Genomic DNA, 23863 nt, shown 5'->3' with positions numbered 1-23863 from the left:
TTCAACATCAGTCCTTCCAATGAACACCCAGGACTGATGTCCTTTAGGATGGACTGGTTGGATCTCCTTGCAGTCCAAGGGACTCTCAAGAGTCTTCTCCAACACCACAGTTCAAAAGCATCAATTCTTCGGCACTCAGCCTTCTTCACAGTCCAACTCTCCCATCCATACATGACTACTAGACGGACCTTTGTTGACAAAGTAATCTCTCTGCTTTTTAATATGCTGTCTAGGTTGGTCATAACTTTCCTTCATTAGTCAGGCATTAATTCCTTTCTCTTCCTTTTATCCTGGATGTCTAGCTCTTTCTTCCCTTCTGAAAATCTGGTATTTGCTAATTTCATTCTTCATTTGCATTTTGCTGTGCTCAGTCACTTAAGTTATGCCCGACTCTCTGCAACCCCATGGACTGTAGCCCATGAGGATCCTCTGTCTACAGGGTATTCCAGGCAAGATTACCAAGTAGGTTGCCATTTCCTCCTCCAGGGGATCCTCCTGAACCTGGGATTGAACCGGCACTCTCTGCTTTTCCTGCACTGGCAGGCAGATTCTTTATCACTGAGCTGTCCGGGAAGCCTTTTCACTCACATTACTTAGCACATAAACAAACTAAGTTTCATTTATAAAACAATACCTGCCAACATGATATGCTCTAATAATCATGGAATTCTGAATTCTGTTATCTAGGATATTACCTTCCTCTCATCTTGCCTCTTATTAATGGGTACCATAGAAAAGGTACCAAGTATACTATATTCTACATAAATGGGAATGGTCTACTTTAAGTTTCAATAAGTCTGTGGAAACAAATCAGAAAAAAAATACATAAACAAAAATCAGGACCCAACAGATAACAATGTAAAGAAAAACAGGAGAATTCAACTGATTTGCCGATTTTGAAGCAATCAACTCTCATACATAACCTTTCATCAATCTGAATGTTAACTTGGTCTCTTTAAGTTTCACAATAAAAACTGGACAATCTCTGTGAGTGACAGGATGAGGGAAAAAGATTACTAGTGCAGAACTGAAGGGTTACATTGATTTTTCAGCTTCAGCTGTTGTCTTGTCCACGCCATAGCAAGCATCCTTCCCACAGTGGGACCCCCAGGTAATTCATACTGAAAATATGATCCTAATGGAGCAAGGTTTTCAAGTTTAGAATTACTTGAATTCTATTACATTTACTAAAGGGCATTCTCAAACTATAGAATTACTCCTGTGGAACAACAGAGGTTTCATCATTCACATCATCAATTATTCAGCCTCTAAGAATTCTTAATCTGTGTTATCGGTATTTGGCAACTACTACAAAAAATTGGCTGTTTCCTTCTTCCATACTAAAACAGAATTTAAATGTGCATCGTTCAAAATCAAACAATCTAATGTTATAAATTGAGGAAAGGCTAAATACTTTTAAATGATAAAAGGAATAGTCTCATAGTTTTTCAGACTATAAATGTTTCTTATCTTTATATATACATATAACTTACAACTTTAAGGAAAATGATTTTATTCACCTGTAAATGACATATATGTGATACCATATTAAAAAGGAACAAAAAAGTAAACAATAAAACGTTTACCTCACACCAACCCCCACCAGCCATATGCTTCTTCTACACATAGTCCATTATGGTTATCGACCTTATCTGTCTCTCATGAGAGAATCTGTACATATATTAATATGTATGTCTACAGGAGAAAATTCATGCAACAAATTCTGTTTTATTCTACATAGAGACTACAGGAATCAACACATTTTTTCAAGACATAAATAGGTAAATACTAGGCTTTGAGGTAGACATCCATCGTGGGAAAATATTTACTGTCTCAACAACACACTGTCAGCTTTATAGATCTCACCTGTAAAATGATGGTTCCCACTGCCTTTTACCGTATCTACCAATTCAGCCTCTAGGGAAGGGTAGACACAACTATGGAAACTTGAAATTTACTAGATCTCACATTATCAAACCTACATTCCTGAAGATCTACATTAAGCATGACCTCTATACCTGGAACACAAGAGTCATCATGAGATCCCCTTTTACTTCATCCTGGGATTGTTTTTGATTGTTCCCCATTTGATCTCCTGTTTACTGATTCCCACATTTTCCTTTTATGGTTTACTTGGTTTATCCCTTTTTTTGATGGAGAACATCCTCCAGTAACTTCCCAAAAAAGTGTATGTGAATATAAATGTTTTAGGTCTTGCATATCAGAAATTACTCTAATATTAATTTTCCATTTAACTAATATTTTCATTGGGTATAGAATTTTTGGTAAAAATAGTTTTCTTTATTTTGAAAGCTTTGTTCCACTGTTTTCAGACTTCCAATGTTGCTGTTAAGAAATTCAAAATCATTTTGATTCCAAAGTATTATATATGTTCGCTTATTTGTGTTCACCCCACACCCCATCCCCCTGACGCCCCAGAATGTTCTCTCTGTCCAAAGCATAAAATTGCACAAGATTTTTCTTGGAATGTGATTATTTTTGTCTATTTGGCTAAACATTCAGTCAGTCCTTTTCACTCATATATTCATCTTTAGAGTATCAGAAATTTTTCTTATATTATTTCACAATGATTTCTTCACCTTCCATTTTCACTGTTCTTGCATCCTGAAACTCTTTAACACTGGTTTTCTCAGACTAGCCCTCTAATTTTCTAATTTTTATCTCTAATTTCTAACCTTTGATTTTTCCCCTATTTCAGAGAATTTAATTCACAATAAAATTTCAGTTCTTCTAATTTTTTTTGTTTATCCCATTGTGTTTTCAATTTCTAGGAAATAGTTGTAGCCTGTTCTTTTCCCCTTAATCCATTAAACCATCTTTTACTTCTCAGAAAATACTTATTTTTTAAATTTTCTGTTCTCTTTATGGGGACTTCCCCAGTGGCTCAGCGGTAAAAGAATCCGCCGGCAATGCAGGAGACATGAGTTCGATCCTGTGTCAGGAAGATCCCCTGGAAGAGGAAATGACAACCTACTCCAGTATCCTCACCTGGAGAATTTCATGGTGAGAGGAGCCTGGCAGGCTACAGTCCATGAAGTCACAGAAGAGTTGGACATGATTAAGTGTCTAAATACCAACAACAACAATATTCTCTTTATAGCCTTTGTTACCTCCAAGTTGCTTTGTTATTTATTCTGGAATCTATCTTCTATGTAATGTTTCTTCATTTTCCATGAGCTCATGTACTCTCATTTTTGTAAGTCACCAAATAAGTGTATCGTAAAAACTGATCAAGCTGCTCATAACTGGCTTACAAATGCCCACCGAGGAAAAAGGATGAACAGTATATAGAGCTATGTGGAGTGCTACAAGATTATGGATTTCATCTGTGCTCTTTCAACTCCACTTTGGCAAAACACAAAAGGAAAGATTCACTACACTAAAGCCTCTGAGGCAAATTCAAAAGCAGTGAATTAAGTCAAGGTATGTTCCTGCAGCCACCAAACCTGAAAGGTCTTCTGTCAAGAGATAAGACACACTTGTCTTTTCGCTCCTTTGAAATACAAGGCTCCTGTATCTAAAGGTTTCTTGAACCACCATTAGATGGCACCCCTCCATCTTCCAAAATAATCAATAACAATTTCTCAAATTATGAAAAAAGGTTGTAAGAATTTTTGCCACCCATAACATTGTACAATTTTTAATTCTTCATAGAACTCAAAGGCAAAAGTCAAAAATAATCTTCTTGAAATTAAAGTCTCACTGAAACAGCTCTAATTAGTTCTAGTCTTTCCACTGAGATTCAGTATTAACCTAAAAAAAAGGTGGGGAGAGGTACTTTGTGTGATTTCTTTATATTCTGTACCTACTTAGGGAATACCATCTGTTTTTACTAAGTATCTAGGTGCTTGTATTTTCTAAATGAATTATTTGCCCTCACGGAAGGTAAGGGAGAGAGCTTCATAAACAAACTCAGAGGTTTCAATCCAGAGACATGTGTTTTTTAGTCTAAACTGTATTTACAAAATAACACGAGAATGTGTGCCAAGATCATATGTGAAGATTCTGCATTTTTAAAAAGTGGATTTCTGGACTATTTTGAAAAATCACAGAATTGGTAAATCTGAGTCCACATTTTTACACAATACTGATTGGCTGGATCTGAGTGGCAGCTGTTATTTGGACAGAGAATTTGCTCTCCAGAAACCTGCCCATGTCTCCTCAGTCCTGGGTAAAAGAGGAAAGTAAAATATTTCATATATTTATGCCATTCAAAGAGGGAAAAAGAGGCACAAATGTGCATCTGCATAGATGCACACACACACATATTCACTCATTACACGTCTTACGGACTGCCTCCCTGCAGAGTTGCAGGCATTTGATTTTATAAGACACTGGGAGGCATTTCTGGCATGTGAAGATTCTGTGATAGGTGCTATGAAGCCTCTAGCGGGATGCTGCCAGGACGTCTGGGGGTCAAGCAGGAGGTAAATACTAGAGCTGGAGTCAGACATGGGCTCCACGCTAGTCTCAACCATCTTCCCACCTGTGTGACTTTGAACAAACCAATTCACTTCTCTGGGACTCAAGTTCCCTCAAGCGTTAAAGGAAGGAAAAAAGAACAGCTGCAGCATCAGGGTAGATTCCAGGCTCTAGGCCTTCCATGTCCACGCGGTCAAGAGAAACGGATCGGGCAATCTAGACTGCCTTGTGTACAGACCATCCTCTCATCCACCCACCCGTAAAGCAGCAACATCAGAATAAAAGGAGGCTGTCTGGGGTAGATGGAAGCATTGAGAATTTAGCAAAGGAATCGTGGGATTCCTGATATTCCTGGATGACCTGCAAAACTTGAACCAGAGTATTAACTAATTCCACACCTTGTTAGGGACACAGGAAGCAAGCATCAGGGTCTTTTCCAGTGAGTCAGTTCTTCGCATCAGGTGGCCAAAGTATTGGAGTTTCAGCTTCAGCATCAATCCTTCCAATGAACACTCAGGACAGATTTCCTTTAGGATAGACTGGTTGGATCTCCTTGCAGTCCAAGGGACTCTCAAGAGTCTTCTCCAACACCACAGTTCAAAAGCATCAATTCTTCGGTGTTCAGCTTTCTTTATAGTCCAACTCTCACATCCATTCATGACTGTGGAAAAACCATAGCTTTGACTATATGGATCTTTGTTGGCAAAGTGGTATCTCTGCTTTTTAATATACTGTTTAGGTTTGTCATAGCTTTCTTCCAAGGAGCAAGTGTCTTTTAATTTCATGGCTGTAGTCCCCATCCACAGTGATTTTGGAGCCCAAGAAAATAAAATCTGTCACTGTTTCCACTTTTTCTATTTGCCATGAAGTGATGGCAACAGATGCCACGATCTTAGTTTTGTGAATGCTGAGTTTTAAGCTAGCTTTTTCACTCTCCTCTTTCACCCTTATCAACAGACTCTAGTTCCTCTTTGCTTTCATTTTGTCCATATTAATTGGGTAAATTAATAACAATAATGCACAATTATTGAGCAGTTACTCTAGGTTAGGCAATGTGCTAAGAATAGCTAGATGGAACTGTCTAGGTAGTTGGCAAAGCTGTGACTGATGGAACATGTCAAAAGTGGTTTGTAAAGTTTTGTGTTGCAGATTTCTCTGGATGGTGCTCCATGGTCTGGCAGACCAGTTGAAGTTGACAGTGATCAAGTTGAGACATTAATGGAAAACGGTCAGCATTATACCATGCAGGAGATAGCCCAATATGCTCAAAATACCTAAATCAAGCATTGGAAATCACTTGCACCAGCTTGGTTATGTTTATTGCTTTGATGTTTGATTTCCACATAAGTTAAGCAAAAAGAATCTTGACTGTATTTCCACATCCATTTCTCTACTGAAATGTAAAAAAATGTTCCATTTTTAAAAACAAGTTGTGATGGGTGGTGAAAATGGATACTGTACAGTAATGTGGAATAGAAAAGATCCTGTTCAGTTGCTCAGTCCTGTCTGACTTTTTGTGAACCCATGGACTGAAGCTCTCCAGGCTTTCCTGTCCACTATCTCCCGGAGTTTGCTCAAACTCATGTCCATTGAGTTGATGATGCTATCTAACCATCTCATCTTCTGCCACTCCCTTCTCCTCCTACCCTTAATCTTTCCTAGCATCAGGGTCATTTCCAACGAGTCGGCTCTTTACATCAGAGAGTCAAAGTATGGGAGCTTCAGCTTCAGCATCAGTCCTTCCAATGAATATTCAGGGTTGATTTCTTTTAGGATTGACTGATTTGATCCCCTTGCAGTCCAAGGGTGTCTTCTCCAACACCACAGTTTGAAAGCATCAATTCTTCAGTGCTCATTCTTCTTTCTAGTCCAACTCTCACATCAGTACATGACTTGCACATGATTGCTGGAAAAATCTGCTAATGCAGGAGACGTAAGAGATGTGAGTTCGATTCCTGGGTTGATAAGATCCCCTGGAGGAGGGCATGGCAACCCATTTCAGTATTCTCACCCGGAGAATTCCATGGACAAAGGAGCCTGGTGGGCTACAGTCCATGGGGTCACAAACAGTCAGACATGACTGAGCATGCATATCCAATCTTATTACATAATTATTTAAAAGAATGAAGAATATCATATTATAAAATATTATAGTCTATCTTAAATGAATTTTATGATGCAGTATGTTAATTTAAAATAAAATATTTTACATAAAATATAAATACTAAATATACATACATGTTTATATATACAAGTGAATATCCACCTGGAAAAGTACTGAAAAAACCATGGTCAACTTTAGGCAAAAGAAATTTGAAGTGATTTTGCTGTTTCTTTGTGTTTTTCTATTTTTTTCATAGTTACTGCATTTGAAAATGTTCTACTTTGATCATTTCTAATCCTATTTTGAAAAGCAAAATACCAAAATATAGAGCTCTGAAACTGAAGATCATTTTCTAAATGAGATCTAAATCTAAAGATCATTTAACATCGCCATCCTAACACTTGAATTGTGGCTGTAAATTTCTAGGGCTTCATGTAATCCAAGAACTACAACTTTAGAATTATATGAATGTGTTATCAACACATTATAAAATAGGTAACTTCTAGATATGTTTAGTGCCCAAGTGTTTCTAAAACAAAAAAGGCAGAAATATCAATCAAAATAAGAATGTAGACAAATCTCTCATCATCTTTTTGTACCTTTCCTGTTTTCTTCCTTATCCTCCATCCTCCATTTTCTTCTTTCAGCTGTAATATACAACTTCAGAAAAGAATACAGTTCCCCCTACACAGGTCTATTTCACATGCTTCTATGAAATCCTTTCTATGCAAAACTTACCTTACAAGAATATTCACCAGTGAAAAAGACTTTAATAGAATTCATTGTGTGTATCAACTACACTATATTTCATCTCTTGACTTGGCCATAGGAGACCTGATATCATGAATTGAAATACAAGGAATCTTCTTCTGATAATGCAATGACTCCCTCAGACTGTTGCTCCTTTTTTATTTTGCCTTTGATCAATGTGTCCAGGGTACAAATTATCTTGAAGTTATGCCACCCACTCTGCCCTCACCTTCTAGCATGGTAATTGTCCCTTCTTTCAATCATAAAGTTTAACTGGCTTTTAAAAAAAGATGTATCATTTTTCTATCTGTATTTTTTTTCACAATTCATGAAAGACAATACTTTTTGTTACTTCTTTCAACATTAAATTTTAATTTCACCCTATTTTGAATCCAGAGTTTCATTTAAACTTACAAAATTAAATGTGACAGTTGAGGCTCTGCGAATGTAGACTAGAAGTGAAAGTTTCACAAGAAGTGACTTACCTGAATTTCTCTTGTAGCTGGGACTTAACTTTCCCATTATCAGACCACATCTTTCCCACTCTAAATATCTCCCATTTCTCTAAGTTCAGCCACCTCCTATAACGCTTTTAAATATGCTCTTGTGGTTTAGGATGTGCTGGAAAAATCATAATACAAAATGTGACTGAGGGGCTTTCCTGGTCCAGTGGTTAAGTAAGCCAGAAGGAAAAACACCAATACAGTATAATAACGCATATATATGGAATTTAGAAAGATGATAACAATAACCGTGTGTACGAGACAGCAAAATTGACGCTGATGTATGGAACAGTCTTATGGACTCTGTGGGAGAGGGAGAGGGTGGGAAGATTTGGGAGAATGGCATTGAAACATGTAAAATATCATGTATGAAACGAGATGCCAGTCCAGGTTCAATGCACGATACTGGATGCTTGGGGCTAGTGCACTGGGACGACCCAGAGGGATGGTATGGGGAGGGAGGAGGGAGGAGGGTTCAGGATGGGGAGCACATGTATACCTGTGATGGATTCATTTTGATATTTGGCAAAACTAATACAATTATGTAAAGTTTAAAAATAAAAAAAAAAAAAAGAATCCACACTTCCAGGGATTTTTCTGATGGTCCAGTGGTTAAGACTCCATGCTTTCACTGCAGGAGTCATGGGTTCAATCCCTGGTCAGGGAGCTAAGATCCCACATGCCAAAAAAATAAAAAGAATCCACACTCCCAAAGCAGGGAATGTGGGTTCCATCCCTGGTTGGGAACTATATGCCCACAGCCAAAAAGTAAATTAAAAAAAAAAAAAAGTGACTGAAAGAGCAGGTGGTTGGTCACTTCCTGCTTCTTGAGTCACTTTCTCATGTGGCTTCCTGATGCCACATTCATCTGCTTTCCCTTCTCACTCACTAGGTACCCTTCAGTCTCTTTTGCTGGATCCCTATCTTCTGATGTCTTTGTGATAAAACAGGCATCAGTCTGGGTACAAAATACCTTGAAGTTATACCACCCTGGTCGCAGTCCAGGTACCAAGCCCAGACCTCTTCTGCATCTACACTCACTCTCACTGGGATCTCATTGACCTCACTGCTTTAAACATAGTCTTCCAAATGTACATCTCCAGCCAAACTTCACCTCTAAATTTGGAATTTATTCAGCAGACTATTTGACATCTCTCAGTTCAGTTCAATTCAGTCGCTCAGTCGTGTCCGACTCTTTGTGACCCCATGAATTGCAGCACACCAGGCCTCCCTGTCCATCAAAAACTCCCGGAGTCTACCCAAACTCATGTGCATCGAGTCGGTGATGCCATCCAGCCATCTCATCCTCTGTCGTCCCCTTCTCCTCCTGCCCCCAATCCCTCCCAGTATCAGGGTCTTTTCCAATGAGTCAACTCTTCGCATGAGGTGGCCAAAGTACTGGAGTTTCAGCCTCAGCATCCATCAGTCCTTTCAATGAACACCCAGGACTGGTCTCCTTTAGGATGGACTGGTTGGATCTCCTTGCAGTCCAAGGGACTCTCAAGAGTTTTCTCCAGCATCACAGTTCAAAAGCATCAATTCTTCGGTGCTCAGCTTTCTTCACAGTCCAACTCTCACATCCATACGTGACCACTGGAAAAACCATAGCCTTGACTAGATGGACCTTTGTTGGCAAAGTAATGTCTCATGCTTTTTAATATGCTGTCCAAGTTGGTCATAACTTTCCTTCCAATGAGTAAGTGTCTTTTAATTTCATGGCTGCAATCACTATCTGCAGTGATTTTGGAGCCCCCAAAAATAGTTTGCCACTGTTTCCACTGTTTTCCCATCCATTTCCCATGAACTGATGGGACCAGATGCCATGATCTTAGTTTTCTGAATGCTGAATTTTAAGCCAACTTTTTCACTCTCCTCTTTCACTTGACATCTCTAGGTATAGGTAATTTTTTAATCTGATTTTTATTTTCAAAATATATAATGCATTTCCATGAATACAAGCTCAAACCTATAGTTTAACAAGGTATATTCAGAGAATTCTCACTTCTATCCATCTATTCCTTTCTCCCTCCACCCACAGGTAACCACTTTTACTAGCCCTGGAATTATGTTGCCAATGTTTCTTTTGCAGACAGAACTACATATGGACAAACAAACTGAAACAAGTAAGATTAACTGTATATCAAGTGGTGATATAATCACTGACAAAATAATTCTTTCTAGTGGCTTTAGAACATGGTATTTTGACCATCTGACCTAAGTAGAATAAACTCTAAGGACAAACACCCTGCTTCAACGGAAGTTTATACTTCAATCGGTATTCTTACTGTCAGTGGTAATATCAGTATTATTATATTTAAATTAAATTTGTATATTGTAGAATACACATTTCAGGACCACATTTTACACACTGTAGAATATATATATTGAAACTGTATATGTTGTAGGATAGAACAAATAATAAATAACTACATAAGAAAGAAATGAACATTAAAAAGGCTTAAAAGTAATGACAAATCCATAACAGTAAGCATTACTAGTGCCCACATTTTTGTTTCTAAACATCACTCCCCACAAAAAGGAACCAAGGGTCATTAGAGGAATAACTGATTACTTGGGGAGGAAAATATACAAAATGAAACTGAACATCTCATAACAGCAAGGAAGCTACTGAAGATTAATGAGGTCATGTCAATGGGGCACAAGAGGAACATGAGAGGGTTTCCATTGGCCAAAGATTAAAATTTTGTCTATCTAAGAGGGTAAAGACTGCAACTGTTTGAAACACACAGAATATATAAACCCTTAAGTTTAAAAGGATACAAAAATCAATCACTCCATCTGTCTATCTCATTCAGTTCAGATCAGTTCAGTCGCTCAGTCATGTCCGACACTTTGTGACCCCATGAATCGCAGCACGCCAGGCCTCCCTGTCCATCACCAACTCCCGGAATTTACATAAACTCATGTCCATTGAGTCGGTGACACCATCCAGCCATCTCATCCTCTGTCGTCCCCTTCTCCTCCTGCCCCCAATCCCTCCCAGCATCAGGGTTTTTTCCAGTGAGTCAACTCTTCGCATGAGGTGGCCAAAGTAATGGAGTTTCAGCCTCAGCATCAGTCCTTCCAATGAACACCCAGGACTGATCTCCTTCAGTTCAGTCACTCAGTCGTGTCCGACTCTTTGCGACCCCATGAATCACAGCACGCCAGGCCTCCCTGTCCATCACCAACTCCCGGAGTTCACCCAGACTCACATCCATCGAGTCAGTGATGCCATCCAGCCATCTCATCCTCTGTCGTCCCCTTCTCCTCTTGCCCCCAATCCCTCCCAGCATCAGAGTCTTTTCCAATGAGTCAATTCTTCACATGAGGTGGCCAAAGTACTGGAGTTTCAGCTTTAACATCATTCCTTCCAAAGAAATCCCAGGGCTGATCTCCTTCAGAATGGATTGGTTGGATCTCCTTGCAGTCCAAGGGACTCTCAAGAGTCTTCTCCAACACCACACTTCAAAAGCATCAATTCTCCGGCACTCAGCTTTCTTCACAGTCCAACTCTCACATCCATACATGACCACAGGAAAAACCATAGCCTTGACTAGATGGACCTTTGTTGGCAAAGTAATGTCTCTGCTATTGAATATGCCATCTAGGTTGGACATAACTTTCCTTCCAAGGAGTAAGCGTCTTTTAATTTCATGGCTGCAGTCACCATCTGCAGTGATTTTGGAGCCCCCAAAAATAAAGTCTGACACTGTTTCCACTGTTTCCCATCTATTTCCCATGAAGTGATGGGACCGGATGACATGATCTTCGTTTTCTGAATGTTGAGCTTTAAGCCCACTTTTTCACTCTCCACTTTCACTTTCATCAAGAGGCTTTTGAGTTCCTCTTCACTTTCTGCCATAAGGGTGGTGTCATCTGCATATCTGAGGTTACTGATATTTCTCCTGGCAATCTTGATTCCAGCTTGTGTTTCTTCCAGTCCAGCGTTTCTCATGATGTACTCTGCATATGAGCTAAATAAGCAGGGTGATAATATACAGCCTTGATGTAGTCCTTTTCCTATTTGGAACCAGTCTGTTGTTTCATGTCTCTTGGTCACCACTAAATGCAACCAGGGTATCAACTCCTTACTCTGAAATTAACATTTAAAGGGAAAGAATTAAATATTTATCCTATCTATCCTAGGTAAATTCCTTTTCAGAGTAACCAAATAGCCTAGTTAAGGAAAAAGTTTTCCTTAAAAAAATTCCAGTTAATGTGGCAAGAGGGACAGAGTTAGAAAACCACCTGTTTGCTACTTCCAAAAAAATAACTAAAGAAATGACCATTCATAGGTGAAACAATTAGATAAAAATTTAAAAAATATAGATTAAAGATTCTAATGCAAGACCTGAAACCATAAAACTCCTAGAAGAAAACCAAGGGGGTAAGCTCCCTGACATTGGTTCTGGCAATGATTTTTAATATTTCACATAAAAAGGAAATTCAACAAAAGCAAAACTAAGCAAGTAGGACCACACTAAACTAAAAAGCTTCCACTCAGCAAAAGAAGCCATCAACAAAATGAAAAGGAAACCTGCAGAACGGAGGAAAATATTTGCAAATCATGTATCTAATAAGAAGTTACTATCCAAAAGATATAAAGAACTCATAAACTAAATACCAAAAATATCTGATTAAAATATAGGCAGACGAACTAAATAGACATTTCCCAAAGAAGACATAAAAATGAGCAACAGGTACATGAAAAGACAGTCAACATCATTAACCATCAGGGAAATGAAATCAAAACCACAATAAAATATCACCTCACACTGTTAGAATGGCTGTAATAAAAAAGACAAGAGATGTGTTGATAAGGATGTGGAGAAAAGAAGTTGGGCTCTATTGGAGGGAATGTAAATTGGTGCAGCCACTGTAGAAAACATTATAAAGGTTGCTCAAAGAAACTAAAAATACAACCACCAGAGGATCCAGCAATTCCCATTCAAGGTACATATCTGAAGGAAACAAAATCACTAACTCAAAGACATATCTGTATCACCGTGTTCACTGTAGCATTATTTACAACAGCCAAAACATAGCAACAACCTAAGTGCCCGTCAATGAATGAATGGATTGAATGGATACTGTGATAAACATGTGTACACACACACACACACACAGGAATAGTATTCAGCCATAAAAAAGAAGGAAATCTTGCCATTTTTACCACATGGATAGACCATGAGGATTTTATGCTAAGTGAAATAAGTCATACAAAGAAAGATAAATATCGTATGATCTTACTTATATGTGGCATTTTAAAAAACAAACTCAGAAACAGATTACATTGGGGCTGCCAGAGGGAGATAGAGGTGAAAATGGGTAAAGGCGTTCAAAAACTATAAACTCCCAGTTATATGTTCTTCCCAGGATGTAATACACAGCATGATGATTACAGCTAACAAGATGGTATTATATATTCAAAAGCTGCTAAGAGAGAAAACCTTAAAAGTTCTCATTACAAGAAAAAATATTTATAGCTATGTGAGGAGAGGGATGTTATCTAAACTACTGTGGTAATCATTTTGCAATATACACATATATCAAATCATTTTGCTGTACACCTTAAAATACTACAGTGCTACATGTCAATCACATCTCAGTAAAACTGGGGGTGGGCTGGTAATGGGAAACTTCTGAATGTAGAGACTGGGCTTTCTGACTGTTGATTTAAATTCAAATCCACTGCTGACGCCTAGTGTCACTAAAGACAGAGAACCACACATGTCCAGATAAATAGCATATAAACTTTACAGCACCACCTATATTGTCCAAAAGACAGAACCTGAATCCAATGGACGTTTGACAGCTAACTCCCAGTTTCAGTTCAGTCGCTCAGTCGTGTCCGACTCTTCGCGACCCCATGAATCGCAGCACGCCAGGCCTCCCTGTCCATCACCAACTCAAAACAGGGGATAAAGAAACTCATTAAGTATTCCAAAAAGAAAGAAACAATCAAATGCAGAACACAGATACACCAGGTGATAAATTACCAAATTTATTCAACACATCAAAGGTATGGGGGGAAAGGGAGATTCAAAACAACTTTGAGATTCTGTCAGAAGGAACAGCTAAGAATTATTTACATCCTAATTAGAAGAATCAAACTCTAAAAAGACATATTTGAGACAATCAAGGAAATTTGAAAATGAACTCACTAGTGAACGAGACTATGGGATTATTGTTAATTTTGTTAGGTAAGATAACAGAATTGTGATTATGTAAGAAAATAACCGTATTTTTACAGCTTCCTTCTGTGATATGTTGATACATGAAACACACACAGAAAATCTTGAAAACTGTCAATTCTGAGCAGTAGGTGTAAAGGGGTTCATTTTACTTTTCTATTTATGTACATGTTTGAAAGCTTTCATAATAATACCTATTTACTGGCAAACTCACATTAACATCAAAGCTCTAATTAATTTAACACTGCTGCTACTGCTAAGTCACTTCAGTCGTGTCCGACTCTGTGTGACCCCATAGAGGGCAGCCACCAGGCTCCCCCATCCCTGGGATTCTCCAGGCAAGAACACTAGAGTGGGTTGCCATTTCCTTCTCCAATGCATGAAAGTGAAAAGTGAAAGTGAAGTCGCTCAGTCATGTCCGACTCTTAGCGACCCAATGGACTGCAGCCTACCAGGCTCTTCTGTCCATGGGATTTTCCAGGCAAAGTACTGGAGTGGGGTGCCATTGCCTTCTCCTAATTTAACACTAACTTTTCTTTTACCCCAACCAGGGCCTGCCACAAGCTGTCCTCTTAGGCAAGATTCTTTGAAAATGACTTCAGGTAACATCCCTATTGTGAGTGCCATAGCTGGCTCTTGGGGCTCACTTCCCTTTGCACAGCATCACCAGACACATCCCTCCACCCTGCTGAGTTCTCTTGGTAACATTTTTGCTTCTGTCCTCAACCACAAATCAGACTCTCCAAGCAGAGCTGAAGCCCTTCCCACCACATTCAAGAAGAGCCACAAACTCAGATGGTAAAGAATCTGCCTGCAACGTAGGAGACCCAGGTTTGATCCCTAAATTGGGAAAATCCCCTGGGGAAGGGAATGGCAACCCACTCCAGTATTCTTGCCCAGAGAATCCCACGGACAGAGAAGCCTGGCAGGCTACAGCCCATGGGTTGCAAAGAGTTAGACACAACTGATTGATTAACACACATACACACAGATACACACAAGATGGGATAGTCACAGCACTTCCACGGATTTCCAATATAAATTCTCTCCAGAAAATCCTCTCTCGGACTTAACTCTTTTACTTTATATGAAGAAATTTTAAAATTATCCAATTAGTTTCTGTTATCTTCCTTGAAATTCTGAGTCCTGATAATTTCTCGCAACTCACTTTGACATTTGATATACAACTTCTTTGGTGCCTCAGTTGAAAATTCCTACTTGTGAAAAATGCAGGGTACAACAGAAACGACCACAACACTGTAAATCAACTATACGCTAATAAAATTAATTTTAAATAAATAATTAAAATGTAAAAATGCATGAATATATTGCCATCAGGAGGTCAAATTGGCTCTAACAATGAAGTGGTTATTAAGATTACATGAATAAATTTATGTGAACATATGTTCCAAATCATAAAGTGAATGTCGCTCAGTTGTGTCCAACTCTTTGCGACCCCATAGACTATACAGTCCATGGGATTCTCCAGGCTAGAATACTGGAGGGGGTAGCCTTCCCCAGGGTATCTTCTCAACCCACGGATGGGACCCAGGTCTCCCGTATTGCAGGTGGATTCTTTACCAGCTGAGCCACAAGGGAAGCCCAAATCATGAGGCCCTAAGCAAATACATCGAGTTTTTTCAAAAGAGCTTAAAATATTTTGCCTCATCCAAAATTAGACAAATTCGTTCAAATGTCAATTTATTTCATAAAGTACATCAGACCCTTTCAGAAAATTACTTAAGGTTTCAGATAAATACACAAGTGTACACATACACAACAGAATTAGTGATATCTGACAAACTATACATTAGTCAACTGAACACGTCTTTTACTTAAAGCCCAACTTTCAATCAAATAATCTATGAACTGCGCTCCTTAACAAAATAACATTTTAAAGCTCTGTAGTTTACCTTAGAAGAATAAATAAATTTATCTCATTTTGTCAATTCAACCATATCATTTAGATGAATGCCTACCGAAAGGACAGAAGTCATCAGAAAATTGAATTCAGCGTGCATCATGTAATATACAATCACACCTTTTATTTTAGCATATCCTAGAAAGGTCACACATTATGCCAGCCATTACCATACTTCCCATCTTAAGAAAACCTACAGCCACTAGTGAAGGAGAAGTCACTGGTCGCAAACTGTCCTTTTATTTTGTTTTATCACAGTTTGGTTGTATTAAATGAATTATAATTGGCAAAGATCTGGGCTTCCTAGGCGGCACTACTGGTAAAGAACCCACCTGCCAAGGCAGGAGACATAAGAGAAGTGGATTCAATCCCTAAGTCGGGAAGATCCCCTGCAGGAGGGTAGGGCAACCCACTCTAGTATTCTTGCCTGGAGAATCCCCATGGACAGAGGAGCCTAGTGGGCTACAGTTCATAGGAGGAGGGTAGGGCAACCCACTCTAGTATTCTTGCCTGGAGAATCCCCATGGACAGAGGGGCCTAGTGGGCTACAGTTCATAGGGTTGCAAAGAGTCATAAACAACTGAAACGACTTAGCACACACACAATTGGCAGAGATCTATGCAAGTAGAGTTCTAAGTGATAAAACTTCAGGTCACACTTCAATCATCTGCCTTATATGGCGACACTGAGCTTAACAGGATGTATAGAAGGGATAAAGTTCTTCTAATGCATCCTGGCTATTTTATTCACCTCTCTATTGACCCAGCAATTCCACTCCTTACCAAGAGAACTGAAAGCATTTATTCACACAAAAACTTGTACACAAACTTGTCCATAATATAATAGTTAAAAATTAGAAACAATCTCAATGTCCATCAATTGATGAATGGATAAACAAAAAGTAGTATATTCACAGAATGGAATTATTCAGCCATAAAAAAGAACAAAGTACTTTACGTGTACAAACACACTACCACGTGACGAACCTTGTAAATATCAGGTAAGTGACAGAAGGCAGACACAAAAGGCCATGTACTGGATGACTCCATGTATACAACATGTCTAAAAGAGGCACGTCTATAGGGACAGAAAGTAGACTGGTTGCCAAAGACTTGAGAGTGGGGAGAGAACAGGAAGTGATGGTGAATGGAAACAGGATTTCTTTTTGAGGTGATGAAAATGTTCTGGAATGACAATGGTTAACAATGGCACAAATTTGTAAATACATTAAGTGACACTGAATTGTCTACTTTGAAAGGTGAATTTTTTTTTTTTGGTAAGTGAATTATATCTCAATTAAAAAAAAAATCATACCACCATACATTCAGTCATCTTTTTCTCTTCTGTCAACAAGTTGATCTAATGTGTATCTGGGACAAGACAGCCGGATCATTCTTACCTGTGCACCTTTGATCCAAGACATTCCCCAGGCCTTTCTCTCTACCCCTCAGCACTCCCTCTCCTTTACCACTCTTCAAAGTGCAGATCAAGGGCCCCTGTTTCCAGGACACTTTCCATCCTGAGTTAACTAGTCTGCCAGAGGACAGGTAAGCCTTTGATTCATTCCTAGTAATCAACACTGGTGAATGTAGTTGAACAATATACAAACCACTCTATTTATAGCTGCAGATAGGGCTTTTTCTTTATATCACAGACTGGAAATATAAGATCATGCAGTCCTTTCCTATATGTTCTCAATTATAATGATCACTTACAAGGCTTGTATCTAATACATGCCTTCTTTCAGTTAAACATTCTTTGAAAAATGAGTAATGTATTAATTTACTTCCAAATAATTACATAAGTATAACTTTGCAAAAACAGGATTGTATTAAAAGATGAGCTAAATTGAATTACTGTCCCATGACATGGATTAAAGGATAATATTATTCCAATTATCCTAACAAAAGGATTATCATAATATACAGTGGCTTTTTCAGAGGGATATCAGTATATGCATGAAATATACTAATAGCACCCTAATAATCAGAATTCATGACTAAAGAAGCTTACAAAATCTTATTTCCAACTAGCATACAAATACAAACCCTTGAATTGTTTATACAATATGCCTCAGAGCACTTATTTGTTGTAACACTTAAGAAAAAAAATATTTTCTCTTTAAACATACTCTTCTTTCTTGCAGAAAGGGGCAAAGTCAATATAAATAATTAAGAATTGCTTCTTCTTTGTTAATTTTGAGTCACCTTCCTCAATTAATTCCAACATATTAATATATACCCTTTGTTTACTGCACATACTGCATGCAGAAATAAACTATTAAGAGCACCACACAATGCCTTTTTGAAGTTGCATGTGATTTGAAGCTATTCAGCATCTTTCAACCTGTGCCCCACTTCAATAATGACTATTTAATAATTACAATCATCCCCTTATTAGCTTGGCATTTCATTTTCCATGCCCTATGGCACCCTACAGTTGAAGGCAAGGAAAACTCTCTGTTGATTAGTTATTTAAGACCAGCAACAATAACTATGCTGGAGAGAAGGCTACTTGGGAGAGGATTACATAAGAACTGGACTCAACAGCTTCAGACAGAGAGCAGCAAATTATAAACCCAAGTACTTCGTTGCATGTAAGCAAATTGGCTAGCTGAAATGCTAATTGCCTTTCAGCAAAACTAAAGACAGACAGGGGACCTTGTGCTTCAGAGAATGAAATGCATTTTTACTCCACTTCTGCACTATTGTCTTGCTGAAATCTATTCATAAAGGTAGCTCTTTCCCTAACCTTTAAATTGTGGGAATTTTATTTAGCCCCTACCACCACCACTAATGTGCTGATGTGCCAAGACTGGAACAGATGGTTGGACTTAAGCCATGTTAAGCCCCTAATAAAGTAAAGCATGAAAGAATGCTACTCCCAAATACATAGTACAAATCAAGAAAACATGCCCAGGGAAAAGGAATTTAAATGACACATAAATTTATGGAATGCAAATAATCAAATAATCTTTAAAACTAACATTTACAATGTAAAGACATTCAAATGCATAGAGAGAAAGCTGGCATTGTCTCTCTCAAATAGAACCCCCCGCCTTCCTTTATAACTAATAATTTTGCATTAGTTCAAAACTCATGGATGGACCACTATCCCAACAGTCAGTTTGACTCCTTTAGATGAAAGGCAGTCCATTCTGAGTTTTCAGAATCCTGAATAAATGAATGAGAAATTGCCCTTTCAGCATCCTGCCCCTACTCGGAGGGATAGGCAGACTTACGCCTGACTGCACCAGAAAGGGCCCTGTGACCACCTGCCCAACAGCTGTGGGAGGGACTTGGCGTGGAACATTTTAAAGTGTATAGTGTGTCACAGTGGAATCAGAAAACACAGCCTTTGTATTACCACAGCCTCCTGTGTCCCAGTTCCACCCTCCTCTCCTCTGCCACACCTCTTATCAGGACCACAGAGCTCTGTTGCTCTGGCTTCCTGTGTGGCCGGACATCCTGACATATCAGAGAATCCTCCATACATTCAAAGATGCCTTCTGTCCCCCAAGTCCTGCCCGCTGAAGGGAAAAAAAAGACGTGCATTATGTGGCAAAATCAACTTTCTGTACTACTTCATTCTGCATGAGAGGGCAAGAGTCCAGTTTATTAGCAGCATGCTTATCTTCATTTTTCAGCAAACATCTTTGTTTATAGAACAGTTGAGTGAGAGAATACTAAGACTAAATAGAGCTTTAAACCATCAACGGTTTAAATAAATAATTCAGCTCTCACCCTGATTAGGCAGGAGTTAATAGAAGGAAGACATCTCTCCGACTGGATAGTCACCAAAACCTTTGGACAGTGGAGTTCCTGGTGATTTTTTTTTTCCCTGTACCATTTGAATTTTCTACATGAATTTGTATTAACAACTGGAAAAAAGTTATCTGCAAGTTAGAGAGATGTTTACACTCAACTGTGTGTAATACTTAGCTGTGTGATTTTTTCCCCCCACGAAATCAGGGAAATGCTCATCCATCTCCATGGTAACATATTATTTACATTTGATAGTAAAATTAAATAATCATCACCCAAGCAGCTTAATATGCTTTCTGAGCATGTATCAATTGTCTAGTTGCTCTGTACACGAAGCCAAAGTGGTGATGGCACAGTGATTTCACTGTGCAAACCCTGGATCTAGTGCATCCAAACCAGATCCAAACTCTGGACCCTTGTCACAGGTAAACAGGTGACAAAGCCAGTTACTCAATATATCACTTTGCTAAATCCTACAGATACTAGAGAAATACAAAAGATAGTCACTGTCCTCAAAGGTTCTGTGGCCTAATTGGGGCCACCTTGAAATTTTCAATAACAGTAGGTCAGTAATATTAAAAACGGCATGAGGCAGCATTTGGTTGAGAGGCAATAAACTAAACACTTATCCGTTAACATGCTTCTCACTTATTTGTTTCTGGGAATGTACAGATCTACAGTCATAAATGGGAAAACAGAATATGTGACTTTAAGTGAGTCTCTTAACTTAGAAAGTTCCAGTTTTCCCAAATATAAAATAAAAGGGATTAGTCTAGTTTGGCTGCAAGCCTCCTCCCAGTGCTTGAGGATTTCAATGCCATGTTCACAGTCTATGAATCTCTGAGCAATAAAGGATCACACACCTAATCTGAGTTAAAATGTGTTTTCTTTGTGGAGCTTTCCAGAGCATAGATCTTTCTGCTTCAGTTTCTTCATCTGCAAATCAAATAATACTTGCCAAGTAAACACAAAGTCCATATAGTGGACTTTCGAAAAATGCGGCATACTATTATCACTCATCATGGGAATATGTACAAAAGAGTTTAGTCACAGCTGATTCTTCTATGAACACTTTTTCTTTGCGTGTGCCAAGGCCAACAATACCTCTAACTAGAAAGATATCTGAACCTTTTGTAACTTTTGTGTATCCCTGCTAAGTCACTTTAGTCGTGTCCGACTCTGTGCGACCCCATAGACGGCAGCCCACCAGGCTCCGCTGTCCCTGGGATTCTCCAGGCAAGAACACTGGAGTGGGTTGCCATTTCCTTCTCCAAAGGAAGAAGTGTAACCCTAGCCTCCCTAATATCATTTCTATCCATGATTATCACAAAAGTATTTGTGTTCCAAATATACCTTATGTTCTCATTTTCTGACAATGAATATAATTAGCACTCAATATTTGATAAGTATATATACAACACAAACTATAACTGTTATTAAAATATAATAAAGGTGTAGCTAATTCATCATTTCTATATTTGATGATATTAAAACTCCATGTGTTTCGTAATTTACCTTCACCTCCATTACGGACTTACATTCTAGTCTACAGTTATTTACATTACCTAGTCTACAATTATTGGCATTATCGTTAAACTGGGTAATACTATTTAATTTACATATATAAAGGGCTTCTCAGAATTCATTAGATAGCAAGCATTCAATACTGGGCAACTGCTATCGTCACTCGTCATGGAAACAGGAACATGGACCAATTTGGGTCATACTTATTTCTAGTGTATACATTTTGGTTACTCCTTTTTTAAAAGTTATAATCTTGAGATATTTCATTTCTAGCTAAATTAAGTCTTTTCAAGCACCTAGTCCAATCCCTTTACTTTATAAATGAAGAAATTAAGGCACAGAAGGGTAAACGAATGTCCAAAGTCACTGTATTAATGGCAGTGCCAGGACGTTGTATCTAAACACAAATATTTAAAATGTTTTACTGCAACACAGTTCAAGGTGTATTTGGCATTTCCCTACAGACTAGGAAATAACCCCCAAAAAAACAGATTGCTGAAGTTCATTTGTATCCTTACTAGACACAGAACATCTTTTTTTCCTTTTATATTTTTTACGGTTCTATCTGGCTCTTTTGATAAATGACACATTGAGGAGGAAAAAGAACTTTAGTAATATAAGGTAATAACTTCAGCAAGTATTTACATTTAATGTTGAATGTATTAAAGCACATTTTTTGAGCTTTATTGTCAATAATTATGCATCCTTAAGATCTGATATCAGTAATCTCTAAAACAGTGTACAGCTAACATATAAACACATTACACACATTTTTAAAGGCTGTGGATTCTGTGAAACGTGAAAAGATGGTTTAAAAGAAGAGTTACGCAGAATAAGTAAACACGGCACCTTCACACCAGCTTTTCCGCTTAATAAAAACTGCCATAATTTCTTAAGTTTTGGTTTCAAGGAAAAAAAATCAATTTTGAAATAATTTAAAACATTAAAAATGGGTAAGTTTTTAATACACATTATTCTACAGTTCCAGGCGAATTCCTACTTTCCTGAAATCAATTCCCTGAAAGTTCTTCGACTGTAGCGGTTTTGGAACCTAAAGACTCTTTCAATTTATCTCAACCTTCCCGTTATTATTATCTAATGCGCGCCTTAGACAGATCTAGAGATCACTTGTTTTTCAAGCAGACTGTTTAAAACTCAAGCCAGAATTCAAGTTTCAAACAGGCAGAAAGAGAAGAAAACTTTTATTTCCCTCCGCTCGCTCGCTTCCCACCTTCCGTGAGATGAGGCGGCTTCGGCAGGGGCGGGTGGGGGAACGCCACGCCAGCTGCCCCGCCGGGACTGCAGGCGGTGTGGCCGCGGGCGGCACGCCTGGATGAGCCGCAGCGCAGGGCTCGCTCGCCGCCCACACCACCAGCAACAGGTGCGGGCGACCCACCGCGCACGGCCGGGATGCTGCGGCGCTCCCGCGGGCCACCCCGAGGCTCGCAGGACCACCCCGCAGAGCCACCGCCTACCTGGCCCCGGGGACACCGACATCCGCGCGCGCCCTGAGGTCCCCGCCGAGCCTCCCTTCGCCCGATCCTCGCTCCGCCTCCCGCTCGCGTCCGCACACTTCGCCCGGTGCTGCCAAGTCTCTCTCCCGCGGTCGCATCAGGAAGGTGGCTCCATCCTCCCCCGCTCACCCTCCCCTCGGCCTCCTCCAGCTGCTCCAATCGGACACGCGGCTCCCCGGGCTGCGCTCACCTGACCAGCGGAGCGGGGGTGGCCGCCCAAGACGAAGCGCCCTCGTCTGCGCAGCGGGCCGCCAGGTCCGGCCCTCCGGCGACCGGAACACCCTGCCGTGGCCGTCCCTAATGGACTCTTCCAGCAGCTAGGCGCCCTAGCTGACCTGCCGGCGCGCAGCAACGCGCACATCCTGCAGCTGCAGCGCATCTCAGACCTCGGGAGCGAACCGTGTTTTATGGTAGTCCGCTTGGACTCAGCTTGCTAGTTTGTCCCCTTGGGCACAAGAATCACGCACACCTAGGCAGCGGGGCACTGTGCCCTGCGTACAGAACTGTGCGCAATTGCTGGTTTTCTTTCCGCAGAGAAAACTCATGTACTGAGTCTTATTTCGTTCCTAAAAGGGCATGGCTTTTAACGTTGAAGCGCTCCATGAGATGTTAACCTCTTAAGAATTTGCGTGTGAATTGGAGAAATGTTAGAAATGAGGAATCTACTCCCACATAACACTTCTAAGCACAAACTGAGGTCAACATCTGAGTAAGTTATCTGCCTCCTTGTTTATAAAATAGGATTATTAATTCTTACCTAAGAAGGCTGTGGGAAGGATTAAATGAATGAGTTTGTGTGAGGTGCAACTCTTTACACCTAGCACTTGGTAAACCCTCAACAAATGTTGGCAATTATTCGTTCAGCCTGCAAGGTCAAACCATCTCATCAGCAACGTGCAACTCACCATCTGCATCAGAGATTTATAAAGCACATGAAGGATTATTAGAATTATAGAAATTTGAAACCAAGAGGGAGATTGAAATTAGCAATCACCTGTCTAATACCACCTCACCGCAGATTTTAGGGTCAAAAAAAATTAAAATACTAGCTGATTGAGTGGCTTAGTTAAAGGCATAATTAGGACTAGATCCCTGGTGGCTCAGAGGTTAAAGCATCTGCCCGCAATGCGGGAGATCTGGGTT

At 39.4% G+C, this 23863-nt stretch overlaps 1 protein-coding gene across 1 annotated transcript in view; it reads right to left on the bottom strand.

The window, feature by feature from the left end:
- The window catches only part of ADGRV1 (adhesion G protein-coupled receptor V1), a 541233-nt gene extending 518300 nt beyond the window's left edge, over positions 1–22933 (bottom strand). The window contains exon 1 of the mRNA XM_010807603.4: positions 22682–22933. Coding sequence (XP_010805905.2) covers positions 22682–22703 — 22 coding nt within the window. The 5' untranslated portion in view covers positions 22704–22933. The remainder of the gene's footprint in view (positions 1–22681) is intronic.
- Positions 22934–23863: the final 930 nt, after the last annotated feature.

Source organism: Bos taurus, chromosome 7 (assembly GCF_002263795.3).
Source record: "Bos taurus isolate L1 Dominette 01449 registration number 42190680 breed Hereford chromosome 7, ARS-UCD2.0, whole genome shotgun sequence".
In the NCBI taxonomy this organism is placed as follows: domain Eukaryota; kingdom Metazoa; phylum Chordata; class Mammalia; order Artiodactyla; family Bovidae; genus Bos; species Bos taurus.
This window is presented reverse-complemented; position numbering and strand designations above follow the sequence as displayed.